The sequence below is a fragment of the Mesoplodon bidens genome (assembly GCF_964165515.1).
Source record: "Mesoplodon bidens genome assembly, contig: HAP1_SCAFFOLD_298, whole genome shotgun sequence".
Taxonomy (NCBI): Eukaryota; Metazoa; Chordata; class Mammalia; order Artiodactyla; family Ziphiidae; genus Mesoplodon; species Mesoplodon bidens.
In genome coordinates this window covers 424,827-444,962 of record NW_027671473.1, presented here as the reverse complement: position 1 = coordinate 444,962, position 20,136 = coordinate 424,827, and the positions used below count along the sequence as shown (strand labels likewise).

The 20,136-nt window shown below is 42.5% G+C and overlaps 1 protein-coding gene across 1 annotated transcript in view; it reads left to right on the top strand.

Moving 5' to 3' along the window:
• The first annotated feature begins 221 nt into the window (after positions 1-221).
• LOC308611315 (forkhead-associated domain-containing protein 1-like) overlaps positions 222-20,136 on the top strand; it is a 90,721-nt gene continuing 70,806 nt past the window's right edge. The window contains exons 1-2 of the mRNA XM_081260142.1: positions 222-324; positions 19,900-20,106. Of these exons, the coding sequence (XP_081116268.1) occupies positions 232-324; positions 19,900-20,106 (300 nt within the window). The 5' untranslated portion in view covers positions 222-231. The remainder of the gene's footprint in view (positions 325-19,899; positions 20,107-20,136) is intronic.

Genomic DNA, 20,136 nt, shown 5'->3' with positions numbered 1-20,136 from the left:
AGCAAGCTCATCTATGCCGGCCATCACTGTTAAAAGGACAGTCTTAAAAATGTGCAGAATTCTCATTGTGATCATTGTTAAATCCAGCTATCCACTCCTACCTCTGCTGACTTCTCCTGTGGACATTATGGTGTATTCCATTCATTCTAAATATGACATTGAATAATTAGAGGACTATATTTTTCTAACAAAATTGTTTTCTGAAAACCTTTTATAGGGAAAGCAGAGAATATGAAAGCCTATCTAAAGAGTGCAGAAGGCTATTTTGTCCTGAATAAAAGCACTACGATTGGAAGGCATGAAAATTCAGACCTTGTTTTAGAGGTAAGACCTCTTCCTAGCCAGTCCCCGACCCTCCCTACCCCTCACACCACCAAAAGTCCTTACTGTTCTGTGGACTCCAGTCTCTTGTAAAGCACAGCCTCTGGCTAACAGTCCCAGCCTTCCTCGGTGTGCCACCAATAACCAATCCCGGCATGTGCTGGGTCTCCCTGGCACATGTGGTAAGAATGAGCACAGTGCAAAGTGCGATGGGCCCTGTGTCCTTTGCTGACTGTGTCTGCAGTGTCCCACCCTGATGGCGCGGTTTGGAAGGTGGGCGTAGAGCTGATGCTTGACCTTCACCTGCTCCGCGTCTGGCAGCCACGGCCACCTGAAGTGCCCAGCTTGAGCAATGGCCTCTCGCCCTTTCCAGAGCTTCTGGAGACTATGGGCCCCTCAGAGCCCTCCCCCGCCCCCGTACCTCCAAGTAGTAAATCAGGGTAAGCCCTGCGCATGGCCTCAGCGCTCTCTCACTTCATTTCATTCCATTCTCTGAATTAGCTGTGGCTTGGTCCACAGTCCCAGCTCATTGACAGCCAAGGAAGTTGGAAGAAATTGTAAGTAAGGAATTATACAAACAGTGGCTTTGAGCCTTTTACCATTTTGAAAGGGATTAAAATATTGAAGCAGAAAGAGAAATGCAATGGAATCCCTTTAGGACTGTGAAAGGCAGACCACTCTCAGACTTCACTCAACAGATTTTTTTCAACTTTATTTTGAAATAATTATAGATGCACAAATAGTAGAGGGAATGGCACGAAGCATGTGTGGAGTCCTGTGCCATTTTACCACGTGTGGATTTGGGTGTGGCCCTCAGGATATAGGCGTATTCCATCATCAGACATGTCCCTTGTGATGCTCCTTTTATAGTCACAATTCCTCCTCCCACCATCGTCCCCACGCTCCGAAAACCACTAATCTGTTCTCCGTCTCTATAATTTTCATCATGTATGTATGACCTTTGTGATTGATTTTTTTTTTTTAGTCAGTGTAGTGCCCTTGACATCCATTTAGGTTATTAGCTTGTTCTTTTATTGCTGAGTAATAGTCCACGGTATGGACGTATCACCTATGTTTAACCATTCACTTTTTGAAGGACATTTTGTTTCCATTTGGGGCTATTACAAATAAATGTACTATAAACATTTGTGTACAGGTTTTTGTGTGAACATAAGTTTTTATTTCTCTGTGATAAATGCTCAGGAGTATGATTGCATGGATTAACATATGTGTTTATATATATTCGGTTTGTAAAGAAACTGCCAGTCTTATCCAGTGTTGCTGTACCATTTTTCATTTCCACCAGCAATGTATGAGACACATCCTCACCAGCAATTAGCATAAACACTGTTTTTCATTTTAGCTGTTTTAGTAAGTGTGTAGTGGTATCTCATCATAGTCTTAACTTGCATTTTCCAAATCGATAGTGATGTTAAATGTCTTTTCATGTATGTGTTTGCCTTCTGCATATCCTCTTCAGTGAAATATCTCTTCATATCTTTTAAGTGTCTCTAATGGAATTGTTTAGTTTTTTACCATTGAGTTTTGAGAATTCTTTATGTATTTTAGATATGAGTCCCTTGTCAGATAGATGGTTTGCAAATATTTTCTCCCATCCGTAGCTTGTCTTCTCATTCTCTTAGCAGAGTATTTCACAGAGCAAAAGCTTTAACTCTTGATGAAGTCCAGGTAGTTATTTTTTCTTTTATAGATCATGCTTTTAGTGTCATGTCTAAGAACATGCCACAACGTCCCTGACCCTGAGGATTTTCTCTTATGTTTTCTTCTAAGTGTTTTATAGTTTTATGTTTAAATCTATGAACCATTTTGGGTTCACTGTCGTTTATGATGTGAGATTTAGGTCAAAGTTCATTTTTCTTGCATGTGGATATTTAGTTGTTCCAGAACCATTTGTTGAAAAGACTATCCTTTCTCCATTGAATTGCTTTTGCAAGTTTGTCAAAAATAATCTGGCCATACTTTCTATGGGGGCTACTTCTTAGTTCCCTATTATGTTTCATGGATCTATTTGTCATAATGGATCTACCATTATGAGATAGCCTTGATTACTGTCGCTATGTAAGTCTTAAATCAGGTAGTGTGATTCCTCCCACTTTTCTTTAAAGAAATTTTTTAACCTCTTCTAGTTGCTTTGCCTTTCCATTTACATTTTAGTGTAAGCCTGTCTGTATACACAAAATATCATGCTGTAATTTTGATTGGAATTGTGTTTTATCCTATATATCAATGTGAGAATAATTGATATACTCCTACATTGTCTTCCAATTCATGAACATGGTATATTTCTCCATTTATTCAGTGTCTCTCATGAGTGTTTTGTAGTTTTCAGCATACGAGTCCTGAACATGTTTTGTTAGATTTACACTTAAGTATATCTCTCTTTTTTTTTTTGAGTGGTTGTAAATGGTATTATATTTTTAATTTTGGTGTCCACATGTTCATTGACAGTATATAGAAATACAGTTGATTTTTGTATGCTTCTTGGTATCTTGCAACCTTAACTGCACTTTCTTATATAAGGGCTTTTGTAGATTTCTTGGGATTTTATACATAAACAATCATGTCATCTGCAAATAAGAACAATTTTATTGCTTCTTTCAGAAAAGGAGATCTGAATGCTTTTAATCTTCTTTTCCTTGCTTTATTTCCCTGGTTAAGACTTCCAGGACTCTGTTGAACAAGAGCAGTGTATAAATCCTTATATTCGCTTGTTCCTGACCTTAGGGGAAAGCAGTTACTCTTTCACCATTAAGTAGGAGGTTAGCTGTAGGGTTTTTATACATGTTCTTACCAAGTGAGAAATTTCCCCCTTTATTCCTAGTTTTCTGAGAATGTTTATTGTAAACGCAACAGATTTAAAGATAACTCCATGAACCTCCCCGTGAGATTCTCCTCCATGATATGGTCTCCCTTCAAGGACACAGAACATCTGTTCAGTGTGCAAAGTGGGAGGAAAAAGAAGAAGAAGAAGAACTGTAGTTTCTTCTTTATCCTAACAAGGCATAGATTTGGGGTCGTTTTATTTCCTGTCTGGCTAAAGTAGAGACAGAGATCTCTGTTTTGAACCTGACTATGATATTAGAAAACTGTAGTAATTTTTTAAAGCACAGGCTTTGGAGATAGACAGACCTGGGTTTGAATCTCATTAGGCTACTTTGTGGCTGAGTGACTTCAACCAAATTACTTAATCACTCTGAGCTCCTTTTCCCTGTCTGTAAACCTCTAACCTCACAGGGTTATTCTGAGGATTAAGTGAGAAATGCATATAAAGAGCCTGGCATGTGGTGCTCAGTGAATGACACAATGATCATTATTATGGTCTCCTAAAACAGAGACTGAGAAGAATCCTCAGAGGTGCACAGGGTTGAGATGAGGATCCACTGACATTAATAAGCCATTTGGAAAAGGGAACTAATGAGGACAGTTATTAACTAGACAGAAATTGAGTTGCATTCATTGTATATAAATAATTGACTGCTTACTGCTCCTCGGACTTAGCTTAAGAAATACGTCACTAGGCTTCCCTGGTGGCGAAGTGGTTGAGAGTCCGCCTGCCGATACAAGGGACACGGGTTCGTGCCCCGGTCCGGGAATATCCCACATGCCACGGAGCAGCTGGGCCCATGAGCCATGGCCGCTGAGCCAGCGTGTCCGGAGCCTGAGCTCCGCAACGGGAGAGGCCACAACAGTGAGAGGCCCATGTATACCGCAAAAAAAAAAAAAAAAAAAAAAAATTCAGGGATTTATATTACTAAAAATCATCCTTGCAATTACCAGAGGTTACATCTAGCAAATAAAAAAGATAGTTTGTTTTATTTGCCTGGATCAATCCTAAAGAATAGGCAGTCATGCTTCTAAAGATTTCTACTCATCAGCAAGGTTGACATGTTGTTTTGACTATTGGTATCGTAGTATTTCAACATCATTTACTCTTTCCGATAATGGAAGGTAGTTACATGCTTCTTGTTTTTAAAAATTGGGAGAAAGGAAAATATAAGGAAGAAAATAAAAGTCACTTGTAATCATTTGGCTCAGGGAAAAATCAATATTGATATTTGCAGGGTTTTACCCTCCAGACTTTTTTCTATATCCTGTAAGGAGTTTGGTTCCGTAAGGCAGTAGGAAGCCTGTTTATAGCCAGGCTAGTGAGAACTGTTTATAGTCAACAGTGATAACTGTTGCTATCACTCATTCATTGCATAGTATTTACCCAGAGCCTCAGCACCGAGCCAAGTCTAGGGGTACAGTGATGGCAGAACTGGACATGGTCCCTGCCATCAGGAAGCTGCCAGGAGAGAGAGAAATAAGTCAAATGATCCCACAAAGGTGTGACTAATTCCATTCCAACATTGGGGCTGTAAAGGAAAGGAATATGGAAGACAAGGAGGACTTAACTAGACAAAAGGAGAAGGGAATGGCATGTGCAAAGGCCCTGGGGTGGAAGAGCATATTGTGAACCCAAGGGACTGAGAGAAAACCAGGGCGTCCAGAAGTCAGAGTGGGAAGGAGGAGGGCTAAGGGACAAGTCGGCCTCCTTCATGTCACCATAAGGGTTTTGATCTTTATCTGAAAGCAGTGGGAAGAAGGCTTGAAGGATTGTAAACAAGGGGGAGACCTGCCAGTGAACATCCTGGCTGCTGTGTGCAGACGAGCCATCAGGAGCTCTATTCACAATCTCCCCTCTCCCATTTTACACAGCTCAAAAGCCTCAGCCTTGCTCATTTCACAGCTAAACCTTGCAAGTTATAATTTATATGATTTGATGTGCCTTGTAAACTGTATTTTTTAGAGTTGGATATGGCTGTTATTTAAACTCTGCTGAGAAAGGGACTCAGTTCTTCCAGAATGAAGAAACACCAAAGCCAGTGGTTGTTGGATTTTCCGCATGTTTAAGAGTGATTGTTCAACATGAACTCCTAGGCATTCTGACCCAGTGGGTTTGGGGTAAGGCCCAGGAATCTTCACATTTGTATGCTCCCCAGGTTCAGGTGGGAGGAATGGAGTCCCTGGAGTTGGTTCCAGGACCACACTTTGAGAACCCCACCATGAGTGCTCCCTCCCTCTCCCTTCTTGATCAGTAGAGCTCCTGCTTGTGTGTGTGTGTGTGTGTGTGTGTGTATTCTTTCAATAAACTTTGTTTTGAGGAAAAGAGAAGCGAAGGGTAAACAATGAAGGGCTGACTGACCCTACCCCCTCCCCAGGGACTCCCCCAGTCCCACCCTGGGGAAGTCCCAGGATCCCTAGAAGACTGAGCTCTAGGACAGCCCAAGTCAGTGCAGGGCTGCAGCTAGGAAGGTGGAGATGGAAGAGAAAAAGAAAGAACAGACATGACAGGGGGATGAAATGCTGGTGTCCACACCTCACCCTCGGTGGTCAGTGTCCTGCCAGGCATCTCCTTTCTCATGGGTTTAGCCATCTCTCCAGCCTGTGTCAGCCCTTCTCGCGTGGGATCTGAGGGTCGTGAAGCCAGACTGATCTCATACACATACCCCAGATCCCATCCAGCCAGATGACTCTCGTCCCTTTTCCTGGCCCCTGTCAGTTCTGGGCTGCCTCTCAGGAAAGAACCAGAGCCTACACCATAATCTTGTTTATTATTATTAAACAAGGCTGCTGGGATTCTCCTATTATTTGCATAATTTCACGGACATGCAGGTATGTCTGCTCTGTCAAAGGACACACACAGCTGTAGCTCTGATGGGCATGGCCAAATTTCCCACCAGAGGTTTCCGGATGTGGTGTCCTGCCAGCAGTGGACGCCCGTCTCCCACTCCCTCCCCAGCCTAGGGTGCTGACCCCCCATTGGATCTTCACTGATCTACGGGGTGAAGTATGGTACCTGTGTCATTTTAATTCACGTTTCTCTTATTCTAAGCGAACACCTGCATTTTGAGACAGAAGGTGACAGGTGGACTCTCTGTGGGGAAATCCACGGAATGAAACAGGCCTGGGAGGGTGCACTTGCTGGCTCCCCATCTGCATCACGCTTGTCCTCCTGCCTGGGTCGTGCTCCCATCCTCCCCCCTCACCCCCACCTCACCCCTGGCTTCTCCCCAAGTGCTCCTTGCTCTGGTGGTTCACCTGTTAGGTCTCACCAGTCCTCAGGGAATGTTTTGTCCCCTGTTTGGGAACTGGCGGCTGATTTCATTGGTCAGTACCCAGCACAACAATTGATGGGACTAGTTTCTCACCAGCAGATGGAGGGCTTCCAAGAGGAAAAAGTTCAGAGGAAAGGGCTAGATCGTGATCTCATTTTTCTCATTTTTTTTTATTGTGGTAAGATATGCATAACATAAAATTTACCATCTTAACCACTTTTATTAAGTGTGCAGTTCAGTGGCATTAAATATATTCACACTGTTGTGCAGCCATCACCCCCATCCATCTCCAGAACTCTTTGAATCTTGCAGAACTGAAACTGCACCCATGAAACAACAACTCCCCTTGTCCCCCCATCCCAGCCCCCAGCAACCACCATTCTGCTTTCTGTCTCTATGACCTTGGCTACTCTGGGTATCTCATATAAGTAGAATCATAACAGTATTTGTCTTTTCATGACTGGCTTCTTTCACTGAGTATAATATCCTTTCACTGAGTATAATGTCCATGTTCATCCATGCTGTAGCATGTGTCCGAATTTCCTTCCTTTTTTAAGGCTGAATAATATTCCATTGTGTGGATTCACCACATTTTGTTTATTCATTCATCTACTGATGGACACTTGGGTTGTTTCCACCTTTTGGCTGTTGCAAACAATGCTATGAACATGGGTGTATAAATATCTCGTCAAGGCCCTGCTTTCAGTTCTTTGGGATATATACCCAAAAGTAGACTTGCTGGATCATATGATAATTTTATTTTTAATTGTTTGAGGAACTGCCATGCTGTTTTCCATAGTGGCTGCACCAAGTTACATTCTCACAACAGGGCACAAGGGTTCCACTTTCCCTGCGTCCTCACCAACACTTGTTATTTCCCTTTTTTTTATAGTAGCCATTCTGATGGATGTGAGATGAAAGAAAGATCATAATCTTTTGAATAGCATACATAATGCAAACAGCTACAGCATACATTTATGGACTACTTACTGTATCTCACATGGCTTTATACATCATCTATGTATGTTCTGTATATATATTTATAGAATTATATCCACAAAACAAATCCTGTGTGGGTGAGAACTACTATTATCGTTATTATCCTCATTTGATGACATGGACATGGGACTCAGAAAGGTTAAGGAACTGGCCCAAATCACACAGCTAGTCGGGGGAGGTGGGGCTGAGTTTCAGACTGAGCTGACTCAAGCTTCTAAAAACAGAAGCTTCACTTTTTGAGTGTAAATTTAGCTTTGGGAACATCTAATATCTAAATTGGAAATTCTCAGTTAACTGAGATAACAAGATAATTGACTAAGCTAGGGAAATTCCACCCTGTGGAATGGAGAATGGGGGTTGTCAGTGAAATGTGAGATCAATGTTCTCGTGATCCTCATTCATGCAACAGACTGAGGTGGTGCCATCTAGGGGGCGATTTGGGTAAAGAGGAAACGTTGACCTGGTGCTTTCCCAGGAAGAGGAGCATTGGGGCTGTTAAGTGGGGGCCCAGCAAGAAACACCACTTATCTCTCCAATCCAGCCAGAGTAAGTTCTCTGCTTATAAGGACTGGTGGAGTTCAATTAGTCCCACCTGGATAACCCAGGATAGTCTCCCACTTTTTAAAAAATTTTTAAAAAGTTTTTGGCTGGGTTTGGTCTTCGTTGCTGAGCACAGGCTTTCTCTAGTTGCAGCGAGCGAGGGTTACTCTTTGTTGCGGTGCACGGGCTTCTCATTGCAGTAGCTTCTCTTGTTGTGGAGCACGGGCTCTAGGCATGCAGATTCAGTAGTTGTGGCACGTGGGCTCAGTAGTTGTGGCTCGTGGGCTCTTGAGCGCAAGCTCAGTAGTTGTGGCACGCGGGCTTCGTTGCTCCATGGCATGTGGGATCTTCCTGGACCAGGGCTCGAACCCGTGTCCCCTGCATTGGCAGGCGGATTCTTAACCACTGCAACACCAGGGAAGTCCTTAGTCTCCCTCTTTTAAGAGCACTGATTAGTAACCTTGACATCGGCACAGTCCCTTTGGCCACGTCATGGAGCATATTCCCAGGTTCTGGGGATCAGGGCATGGGCATCTTTGGGAGACCATTCTGCCCACCACATTAATACTACCACCTGACTGGACCGTTGCTTTGGGACTGGTCTGAGAGCTTTCTGGAAGTATCAGTAGGATCAATGCCACAGGCCATGGAGAAAGATGGCTGGATGAGCTGGCAGGTGATAATCCCGTTACCAAGAGGGCAGGAAGCAGGACTGGTTGAGTGAGCACCTCAACATCCCGGAAGCAGCCAGGCAGTTTGGGGCCTGGAGATGAACCAGGGGTTGGAAATACACACCTGCGAATCCAGGGGGTGGTACAGTGGCCCCAGCCCATGGACAGAGTGTGGAAGAAACGGACATCTGCGGGGAGAGGAGCCCGGCGTGGAGACCTGGAAGCAGTCAGAGAGGTGAGGGAGCCAGAGAGCTGCTGCCAGGCTGAGGGTATTCATCACAGAGACAGCTTGCTTTGTGCCAGGTACTGTTCTGGGCACTCTCGAGTGTATTAACTCATTTCATCCTTAGGGGGTTAATGTTGTTTGCCCCACTTTACAGATGAGGGCGTTGAGGCACAGATAGGCTGAGTATCCTGCCTGAGGTCACAGAGGGAGGCTGGGGCACTGGGCACCACGCTCGGGCAGTCTGATTTCAGGACCAGCCTCTCCTGAGGCCTTGCCGGTCCACAGGGCTCTCCCGGGGAGACCGGGGAGGAAGGATCCAGCTGACGGGGAAGCAGAGAAGCTTCTTCTTTCCTTCCAATCCCAGACCCGTCGTCTCACCAGCGCCTGGCCGTTTCCTCATATCCTTATTCTTTTGAAAACCCCATTTTTTTTTTTACTATTTCTGCACTACATCCCTTTCTGGAGGCAGTGGGGGGATGGGGCTGGGGGATGGGATAGCCTAGAACCAAAAGGTTAAAAGAAATAGATAAAACACACACACACACACACACACACACACACACACACACAAGTTAATTTCAAAAATGTTATCCCACTCCTTAGAACATGTCATCAAGCAGTACCTTTTGTCAATCCTACGAAGCCCAGCTTATCAAACTCATTTTTGCTGCTCAGGGAGCAACCAAAGAGAAGCAAAGAACCATGCCCCAGGCTGCACAGCTGGAAGGTAGCAGAGGTGGGACTTGAACTCAAGGCTTTCTAACTCCAGAGCCCATCCTCTTGCTCATAATAGAGAACATTTCCCATTTGCCCTATGTTCTCTTCTAAGTGCTTTAGTATGTATTATATCATTTATACGTCACCAGTAGCTTATAAGACTGTCCTTTTGTTACCTTACAGATGAGGAAGCTGAGGTATCACTTGCCCAAGGTCACCCTTCTAGGAAGTAGGAGAGCTGGACTCGAGCCCAGTCTAATAACCACCACGTTGCCCTGCTCCCCCAACCCCTGAACCATCAGGCCACGTGCCTCTCTCTGACAACTGTATCTCATGTCACAGGGAGGCCGAGAGCCCGAGGAGGCCCCCGAGGGCAATGGCAGTGGGTTGAGGACCCAGCGGGAGAGGACCCTCTTGAAGCCATTTGACAATAAAGGAAAGGAAGGGGGAAGGGGCGGCGTTTCCAGGCCGAGGGGGTGGTGAGCACGTTCACAGGTTAGACGGAAGTTACACTGTCAAGGTGAGGATGCAGAAGAGGAGATGGTTGAGGAGAGGGACCAGACCAGGGTGGGATGAAGGCAGGACCACCCGGAGGCCCTTGGCAGCTAAGAGAAGCCTTGAAGGTCCCATCTAGGAGCTTCTCCAAGCCTGGGAAGTCCAGGTCCTGGCAGGGAGCTGAAGGCACATTCACAGGGGTGTGGAGTGATGGAGGGGAGTTTCCTGAAGGGACTCCATAGGGAGTGGGCAGGGCTCAGAGAAACCACAAAGGATAGTGCAGGGCCCAGAGCTAGTATGAGTGAGGACTGTTCCCACCCCCAGAGCTGAGGGTTGAGGGGCAGGGGCATTTCCTGGGACCCGGAGACCCTGAGGGCTGGGTAGAGTCCTCTGAGGGAAGCTGTGTGGCCCCAGAGAATGGAAGCCAGGGGAGTAAGTACCCCAAGCTCTCTCCCTGCTCTGATCTCTAACCCCCCCATTGGCCAAACCCAACCAGAAACCAGACACAAGGAGCCCATCAGCCCATGGATGTAGCCGCACAGGTGGGCCTGCTGGGCAGAGGGCGCCGTGTAAAGGGATGGAGGAGGGTCGGGAGAAGCAGACGGAGGATGCAGGCAGGTGCAGGAGATGAAGACCTAGGAGACTGTTGTCAAAGTAGAATGAAAAGCCTGAGAGCAGGGACCTGCTGGCTGGGGGGCCCAAAGGGCACTGGGCCAGCCTCAGGACAGAAGTGTGAGGGTGGCAGGAGGGTTTGGGGGCCGGGATGGACTTGAAGGAGCTGGTGAGCTTGAGCAGGGCCCAGGCTGGGTGAGCATAGGGCATTACCCATAGGGAGCAAACAGGGAGCAAAGGCTACGTGACTCAAGGAGAGGACGAGACAGAGGATAAGGAAGGCCGGGAGTGGGAGGTTATGGTCTGAGATGGGGCTTCCCAGTGCCAGGTGATGCAAGGTTGAAACCTAGCTCCAAAGGACGGTTCCAGGTACACGTCGAACCTCAGCGACAATGTCAGTGAACCTCAGGGCAATGTCATAACTAAGTCAGCTTCCTGAGGAGGCTTCCTTAAAGCACAGGGGTCATCAGAGCAGATGGTCATTGTTAATAGAAGTTGAAACGTCTCAATATTTTATGGACTCACTATATACTTTTTAAAGACATTTTCAATGCAGGAGCCTTAAAAAATGCACTTGTTTTGTATATTAGGTCCTGCCTGTCTCCTCTCTCATTATTAAATCACTCTCTACTCTGAAAATCACAGGGTACAAATCAAGGGTACAAGTTTTGGAATTAGACTTGGGTTCAAACCCTGACATTGCCCTGGGCCAGCATCCTGATGTTGAGTGAGTCCCTTCATCTTAGCCATTTTTTAAATCGTGGTAAAATACCTATAAAGTTTACCGTCTTAACCACTTTTAAGTGTACAGATCAGTAGTTGTAAGTTATTCACATTGTTGTGCAACCAGCCTCAGAATTTTTCATCTTGCAAAACTGAAACTGTACCCATTAAACAACAATTCCCCGTTTCCCCTTCCCCAGCTCCTGGCAACCCCCGTTCTATTTTGTTTCTATGAGCTTGACTACTTTATGTACCTCACATAGTGGAATCATACAAAATTTGCTTTTTTGTGACACTTATTTCACATCATGTCCTCACGGTTCATCCATGTTGTAGCATGTGTCAGAATTTCCTTCCTCCTACACTGAATAATATTCCACTGTATGGATGGACCACATTTTGCTTATCCAATCATCAGTCAGTGGGCACTTGGGTGGCTTCCACCTTTTGGCAATTGTGAATAATGCTACTATAAACATGAGTGTACAAATAACTCTTTAAGTTCCTGCTTTCAATTCTTTGGGGTATATACCCGGAAGTGGACTTGCTGGATCATATGATAATTTTATTCTAAATTGTTTGAGAAGCCGCTCTACTGTTTTCCATATCAGCTGCACCATTTTACATTCTCAGCGGTACATAAGTGTTCCCCTACTCTATATCCTTACCAACACTTGTTATTTTCTGTTGCTGTTTGTTTATTTTTGATAGTAGCCATCCTAATGGGTATGAGGTGGTATCTCACTGTGGTTTTGATTTGAATTTCCCTAATGACTAGTAATGTTGAGCATCTTTTTATATGCTTGTTGGACATTTATATATCTTCTTTGGAGAAATGTCTATTCCAGTTCTATGCCCATATTTGATCAAGTTATTTGGGGGTTCTTTTTTGTTGTTGTTGTTGAGTTATAGTTCTCTATATATTCTTCATATTAACCCTTTTTCAGATTTGTGATTTGCAACTATTTTCTCCCTTTCTCTAGATGGCCTTTCACCCTGTTTATTGTGTCCTTTGATTCACAGAAGTTTTAATTTTTGATATAGTTGAATTTATCTATTTTTACTTTTGCTGCCTATGCTTTTGGTATCATAGCCAAAAATGCATTGCCAAATCCAATGTCATAAAGCTTTCCTCCTGTGCTTTCCTCTAAAAGTTTTATAGTTTTAGACTCTGTTTAAGTCTTTGATCCACTTTGAGTTAATTTTTATACATGGTGTAAGGTAGGAGTTCAACTTAATTCTTTTGCAGTCTTTCCCAGCATCATTTGTTGAAAATACTGTTCTTTCCCCATTGAATAATCTTGGCAACCTTGTCAAAAATCATTGGACCATATATGCAAAGTTTTATTTCTGTGCTCTCTATTCTATTCTATTGGCCTATGTGCCTGACCTTATGTCAGTATCACACTGTTTTGATTACTGTACCTTTGTATGCAGTAAGTTTTGAAATCAGGAAGTGTGAGACCTCCAGCTTTGCTTTTCTTTCTCAAGAGTATTTTGGCTATTTGGGGTCCACTGAGATTCCATATGAATTTTAGGATGGATTTTTCTATTTCTGCAAAAACTGCTGTTGGGATTTTGAATCTGTAGATCCTGCTGTGTAGTAATGACATCTTAACAATATTAAGTCTTCCAACCCACGAATACAGGGTGTCTTTCCATTTATTTGTGTCTTTAATTTCTTTCAGCAGCACTTTGTAGTTTTCAGTGTACACATCTTTTACCACCTTGGTTAAATTTATCCCAAAATATGTTATTCATTTTGATGCTATTGTAAATGAAATTATTTTCTTAACTTCCTTTTCAGATTGTTCATTGTGAGCATATAGAAACACAACTGATGTTTGTGTGTTGATTTTGTGTCCTACGATTTTGCTAGTGAATGGTATTTTTTAGTTCTAAGAGTGTTGTGGTTTTTCATGGACTCTTTAGGATTTTGTACATGTAAGATCATGTTGCCTGTGACCAGAGATAATTTGACTTCTTCCTTTCGAATTTGGATGTCTTTATTTCTTTTTCTTGCCTAATTGCTCTGGCTAGGACTTCCAGTACTTTGTTGAATAGAAGTGGCAAAAGCAGGTATCCTTATCTTCTTCTTGATCTTAGAGGAAAAGCTTTCAGTCTTTCACCTTTGAGTATGATGCTACCTGTGGGCCTTTCATATTTGACCTTTATTATGTTGAGGTAATTTCCCTCTATTCCCTGTTTGTTGAGTGCTTTTATCATGAAAGAGTGTTGCATTTTGTCAAATGCTTTTTGTACGTCCATCGAGATGATCATTTTTTCCTTCTTTCTGTTAATGTGACGTATTACGTGGATTAATTTTCATATGTTGAACCATCAAGTCTGCATTCCAAGAATAAATCCCACTTGGTCATAGTGTATGATCCTTTTACTGTGCTGTTGCATTCGGTTTCCTCCTGTTTGGTTGAGGACTGTGGCGTCAGTGTTCACAAGAGATACTGGTCTGTGGTTGTCCTGTCGTGTCCTTGTCTGGGTTTGGGATCAAGGTAATGCTGTCCTCTCACTTCACCTGTTGAGTCTCAGCTTCTTCATCTCTAAGATGGAGATAACAATAGAGTCCCTGTTTAGGGCCGTCATGCAGATTAAATGATAAAAATGCACACAAAATGCTTCAGCAGGGCCCAGTTCACAGGAAGCCCTCAAAATATGTGAGAGGAGGATAAGGATAATAATAAAAATAATAATAAATAAATAACAGTTCATCTCATAGTGGGACAGCTCAGTAGGCTGGGGCTTATAGACTCAGTCTGTATTAGCAGCAGGGCGTCTGTCCAGGAGCAGCACTTAGCAATTTTCCAAGTAAAGGGAGCGAGTGATATTATAGGGCCGAACTAGGAAGCTGTCTCCTGGCCTAACATGTGGTAGAGGCTCACCCAACTTTGTGGAGTCATTGAAAACTTCCTGCTTGCTTTGATGTCTTAATAATGGCCTGACAGTTTTTGAGGAACTGACCGCAGTGAAGCCTGGCAAGAGACAAACAAAATGTCACAGACAGAATTTCTCTCATTCATGGGTTATCGAAGGTTCAAAGGACACAAAGATCAATGGCAATGGTGATGAAGATGATGTGGGTGACATTTTCCAAAGAACTAATGTGTTTTCATTTTTTTAATACTTTATTTTTTTGAACAGTTTTAGGTTTACAGGAATTTTAGCAGAGAATACAGAGAGTTCCCATATAGCCACCCCTCCAATACACACAGTTTCCCCTATTATTAACCTCATGCATTAGTGCGGTACATTCGTTACAACTGGTGAACCAATATTGATATGCTATTATTAACTAAGTCCATAGTTTACATTAGGGTTCACTCTTTGCGTTGTACGTTCTTTCGTTTTGACAAATGTATAGTGACAAGTATCCACCATTACAGTATCATAAAAAATATTTTCACTGCCCTGAAATCCCCTGTGCCCCTCGTCTTCATCCTGAGCCCCAGAGCCCCTGTGCCCCTGGCAAGCACTGATCTTTTACTCTCCTTATAGTTTTACTTTTTCCAGAATTTCATACAGTTTGAATCATACGGTATGTAACCTTTTCAGACTAGGTTCTTTCACTAAGCAATATGCATTTAAGATTCCTCCATGTCTTTTTTGTTATTTGATAACTCATTTATTTTTATCAGTAATATTTCATTGTATGGATGTACCACAATTTGTTTATCCATTTACCTTTTAAAGGACATCTTGGTTGCTTCCAGTTTTGGGCAATTATGAATAAAGATGCTGTAGGCATGTATCCAAAATAAATGAGTCTTCATGGATATAGAGAATAGACTGTGGTTGCCAAGGGGGAGGGGGTTGAGGGAGAGATGGCGTGGGAGGTTGAGGTTAGCAGATGTGAGCTGTTACATACAGGATGGATAAACAACAAGGTCCTACTGTAGAGCACAGGGAACTATATTCAATATCCTGTTATAAACCATAATGGAAAAGAATATTTAAAAAAGAATGTATATATATGTATAACTGACTCACTTTGATGTACAGCAGAAATTAATACAACATTGTAAATCGACTACATTTCAATAAAATAAATAAATAAACAAAATAAATGAGTCTTAAAAGTCAACAATAAGAAACCAAACAACCCAACGTAAAAAAGGGCAAAAGAGCTGAACAGACACCTCACCAAAGAAAATCTACAGATGTCAAATAAGCATATGAAAAGATATTAAACATCATATATCATTAAGGAATTTCAAATAAACATGAAATATCTCTTCATTTATTTAGACTACTTTGATTTCTTTCATCAACATTTTGTAGTTTTCTTCATATACCTCTTCATATACCTAAGTATTTTGTTAGATTTATTCCTAAGTACTTCATTTTTTTTTTGGTGCTAATGTAAATGGTGTTGTGTTTTTAATTTCAAATTCCACTTGTTCATTGTTGGTATATAGGAAAGCAATTGACTTTTGTATATTAATCATGTATCCTGCAACCTGGCTATAATTGCTCATTAGTTCCAGGAGGGCTTTCTGTCGGTTCTTTGGGATTTTCTGCATAGACAATCATGCCATCTGCAAAATGCGCAAAAGATCTGAACAAACACCTCACCAAAGAAGATTTTTTTTGCTTCCCAATCTCTCTTTTATTCTCTTTTCTTGCCTTGTTACATTAGCTAGCACATACAGTACAATGTTGAAAATGAGTAGTGAAAGGGGACATCTTCACCTTATTCCTGATCTTAATTGGAAAGTTTCTAGTTTCTCACCATTAAATATGATGTTAGCTTTAGGGTTTTTATAGATGTACTTTATCAGGTTGAGGAAGTTCCCCTCCATCCCTAATTTGCCAAGAGTTGTTGTGGTCGTTTGGTGGTTTGTTAGTTTATCATGCATGGGTGTTTAATTTTGTCAAATTCTCTTTTTGCATCTACTGTTAGGATAATGCGATTTCTCTTCTCTACGCTGTTGATATGATGGATTACATTAATTGATTTCCAAATGTTGAACCAGCCTTGCATACCTGGAATAAATCCCACTTGACTGTGGTGTAGAACTCTTTTTATACATCACTGGATTCAATTTGCTAATATTTTGTTGAAGATTTTGCATCTATGTTCATGAGAGGTATTGGTCTGCAATTTTCCTGTTTTGTAATATCTTTATCTGGTTTTGCTATTAGAATAAGTTTGGCCTCACAGAATGAGCTGGGAAGTATTCTCTCCTCCTCTATTTTCTGGAAGAGATTATTGAGAACTGGTATCATTCTTTCCTTAATGTTTGATAGAATTGACCAGTGAACCCATCCAGGCCTGGTGCTTTCCATTTTGGAAGGTTATTCATTATTGATTCAAATTCTTTACTAGATATGAGTCTATTCAGAGTATTTATTTCTCCTTGTGTGAGTTTCAGTAGATTGTGTCTTTCAAGGAAATGGTCCACTTCATTAACTTATAAAATCTGTGGGCATAGAATTATTCATAATATTCCTTTATTATCCCTTCAGTGTCCATGAGATCAGTAGTGATGCCATCACTTTCATTTCTGATTTTACTAATTTGTATCTTCTCTGTTTTTTTCTTGGTTATCCTGCTAGAGGTTTGTCAATTTTATTGATGTTTACAAAAAAAAAAAACAGCTCTTTATTTTGCTGACTTTTCTCTCTTGTTTTCCTGCTTTTTATTTCATTCATTGCTTCTTGTCTTGTGCTTGTGGTAGGCTTATATTGCTCTTCTTTCTCTAGTTTCATAAGGTGGAAGCTTAGATCTTTTCAAATGTATGCCTTCAGTGCCATAAACTTCCCTCCAAGCACTGCTTTCACTGCATCTTGCAAATTTTCATAGGTTGTATTTTCATTTTCATTTAGCTCAAGATAAATTTTTATTTCCCATGAGACTTCCTCCTTGACCCATCTGTTATTTAGAGGTGTGTTGTTTAATCTCCAAATATTTGGGTATTTTCCAGCTGTCTTTCTGGTATTGGTTTCTAGCCTAATTCCATTGTGTTCTGAAAACGTACTTTGCATAATTTCCATTCTTTTACATTTGTTGAGGTATATTTCGTGGCCTGAAATGTGGTCTGCTTGGTGAATGTTCCATGGGAGTTTGAGAAGGATGTGTGTTTTGTTGCTGTGGGATGAAGCTGTGTGGTTGCCAGTTAGATCCAGATGATGGTAGTGCTGTTCAGTTCAACTTCATTCTTACTAATTTTCTGCCTGGTGGGTCTGCCCGTCACTGACAGAGGGCTGTTGAGGTCTCCAGCTACCATGATGGATTCACCTGCTTCTCCTTGCAGTCCTATCAGTTTTTGCCTTCCATACGTTGATGCTCTATTGTTGGGTACATACAATGAAGGACTGTTATGTCTGCTTGGAGAATCCACCCCTTTATCACTATGTATCGCCTCTCTTTATCCCTGCTAACATTCCTTCCTCTGAAGTTGGCTCTGCCTGAAATTAATAGAGCTACTCCTGCTTTCTTCTTGTGTTTCAGTATTTTAAGTGCCAAAGTGTTTGGTAGGAATTTGAAAAGTGGGTAAAGGCACAGTCATTTGAATCAGGCAAACCTGGGAACAAGCCAAGCGAGTCAAAGTGGCTGACTGTGGGCACACTTAATCGTTCTAAGCCTCAGTTTCCTCATCTAAAAAATGAGTAACTATCGGACCTACTGTATAGCACAGGGAACTATATTCAATATCTTGCAGTAACCTGTGATGGAAAAGAATCTGAAAAAGAATAGATATTATATATATGTATAAGTGAATTACTTTGCTGTACACCTGAAACTAACACAACATTGTAAATCAACTAGACTTCAATAAAAAATTAAATTTCTTTGAAATGAGGAAGTATCCCTTTGAATTATTGTGAAGATGAAACGGGATAATGCAGTAAAGCACTTAGCAAATTTCCTGGCATTTGTGTAATTACACATAATGTGTCATTAATATATTCTACTAATATATGCAGTTATATTATTATCTATTCATATACTTTAAGCTATTATTAATAAAAGCTATTGGTTATAATTATACTGTGGGACGTTAGTATAGATTTCTAAGTCCAAGTACTCTCTATGAAAGTTGGATGAGGCAGTCTGAGAAGAGTGACTTAGAAAATAATTGCAAAGTCTCAGGCTGGAGCGGATGGCTCATAGGCAGTGTCCTGAGAAGACAGAAGACTTCGCACGTGCCCTGCAGCCCATAGTCCAGGGCGCCGGCGCCAGGGGAGATGTGATATTTCCTCGTTGGTGCCGAGGTTTGCTCATTCTTCTTATTAAAGTGGTTACACAGGAGGTTTCTGACGCCACTGACAATTCACTGTCTGGGGTCTCTCTCTTTTGTGGGAAATGGGGTCACACCAGGGCCCCTATTGAAAAATAGATCATCTTTGGTTAGATAAATTCTGATTAGCTTTAAGAAGCAACAGTAATAATTAATCACATGGGAGAAACCTTCATTATACACCAAGGCTTTTAAAAGGTAGTTATAGGGCTTCCCTGGTGGCGCAGTGGTTGAGAATCTGCCTGCCAATGCAGGGGACACGGGTTCAAGCCCTGGTCTGGGAGGATCCCACATGCCGCAGAGCAACTGGGCCTGTAAGCCACAACTACCGAGCCTGCGCGTCTGGAGCCTGTGCTCCGCAACAAGAGAGGCCGTGACAGTGAGAGGCCCGCGCACTGCGATGAAGAGTGGCCCCCACTTGCCACAACTAGAGAAAGCCCTCGCACAGAAACGAAGACCCAACACAGCCAAAAATAAATAAATAAATAAATTTAAAAAAAAAAAAAAAAAAAAAAAAAGGTAGTTATAAAACTATGTTTTGTGGTGTGAGCTCAATTGTGTTTAAACTTTTTAAAAAGATTGTAAGCATAGAGAAAAGACTGGAAGGATGTGAACCACCGTGTTCTCGGTGCCTGCCTCTGGGGGACGGGAGTCTAAGTGATTTTAATGTCTTCTTTGTGTTTTTCTCTAGTTCTCATTTTCTGCATTATTACAAAAAACATGTTATTTTAAAAATGAATAGAACAAACAACAATTATTACAAAACCTCCCCTGAACTTTAACACTTGCAGTAAATGGACAGTTGTCACTTGCCAACTGACCTTTCTGGTTTGTGTTGGGCCATTTCTGCTGTCTTGCCACTCGGGACAACCAAAAGGATCCTTGCATGGGATCAGAGAACTATCAAGTGGCCAATTCCTGGCCAATTCCCCCCGAGTTCCCTCTTGCCTCTGTGTTGCCTGACGCCCTACCCCAAAACTGGGCATCTAGTCTGGGTCTGCTGTCAGGGTCTGGGGACCCTCCACTCACTAGCTGTGTGGCCTTAGGCAAGTCACTTAACCTCTCTGACCCTCAGCATCCTCCTCTTAAAATGAGGATTGCAGTGACTGTCCAGCCAGATGAAGTGGTTAGCACATTGGGGCCCCCAGTGTCAGTGGCACTAGTTATTCCTTGTTATTCCTGTTATTGCTGGCTCTGACTGTCCCCCTTCTGCATTTCAGTCTGCAGACGTCGACAACCATCACGCACTCATTGAATATAATGAGGCCGAAAGCAGCTTTGTTCTCCACGACTTCAATTCCTGCAACGGCACGTTCGTCAATGAGTGCCACATTCAGAACGTGGCTGTGAAGCTCCTACCCGGAGACATCCTGAGGTTTGGGTCCAGAGGGCTGACCTACGAACTGGTCATCGAAAACCCAGCCTCGGTGAGTCCAGGCCCCTGCGGGGGTGGGGTG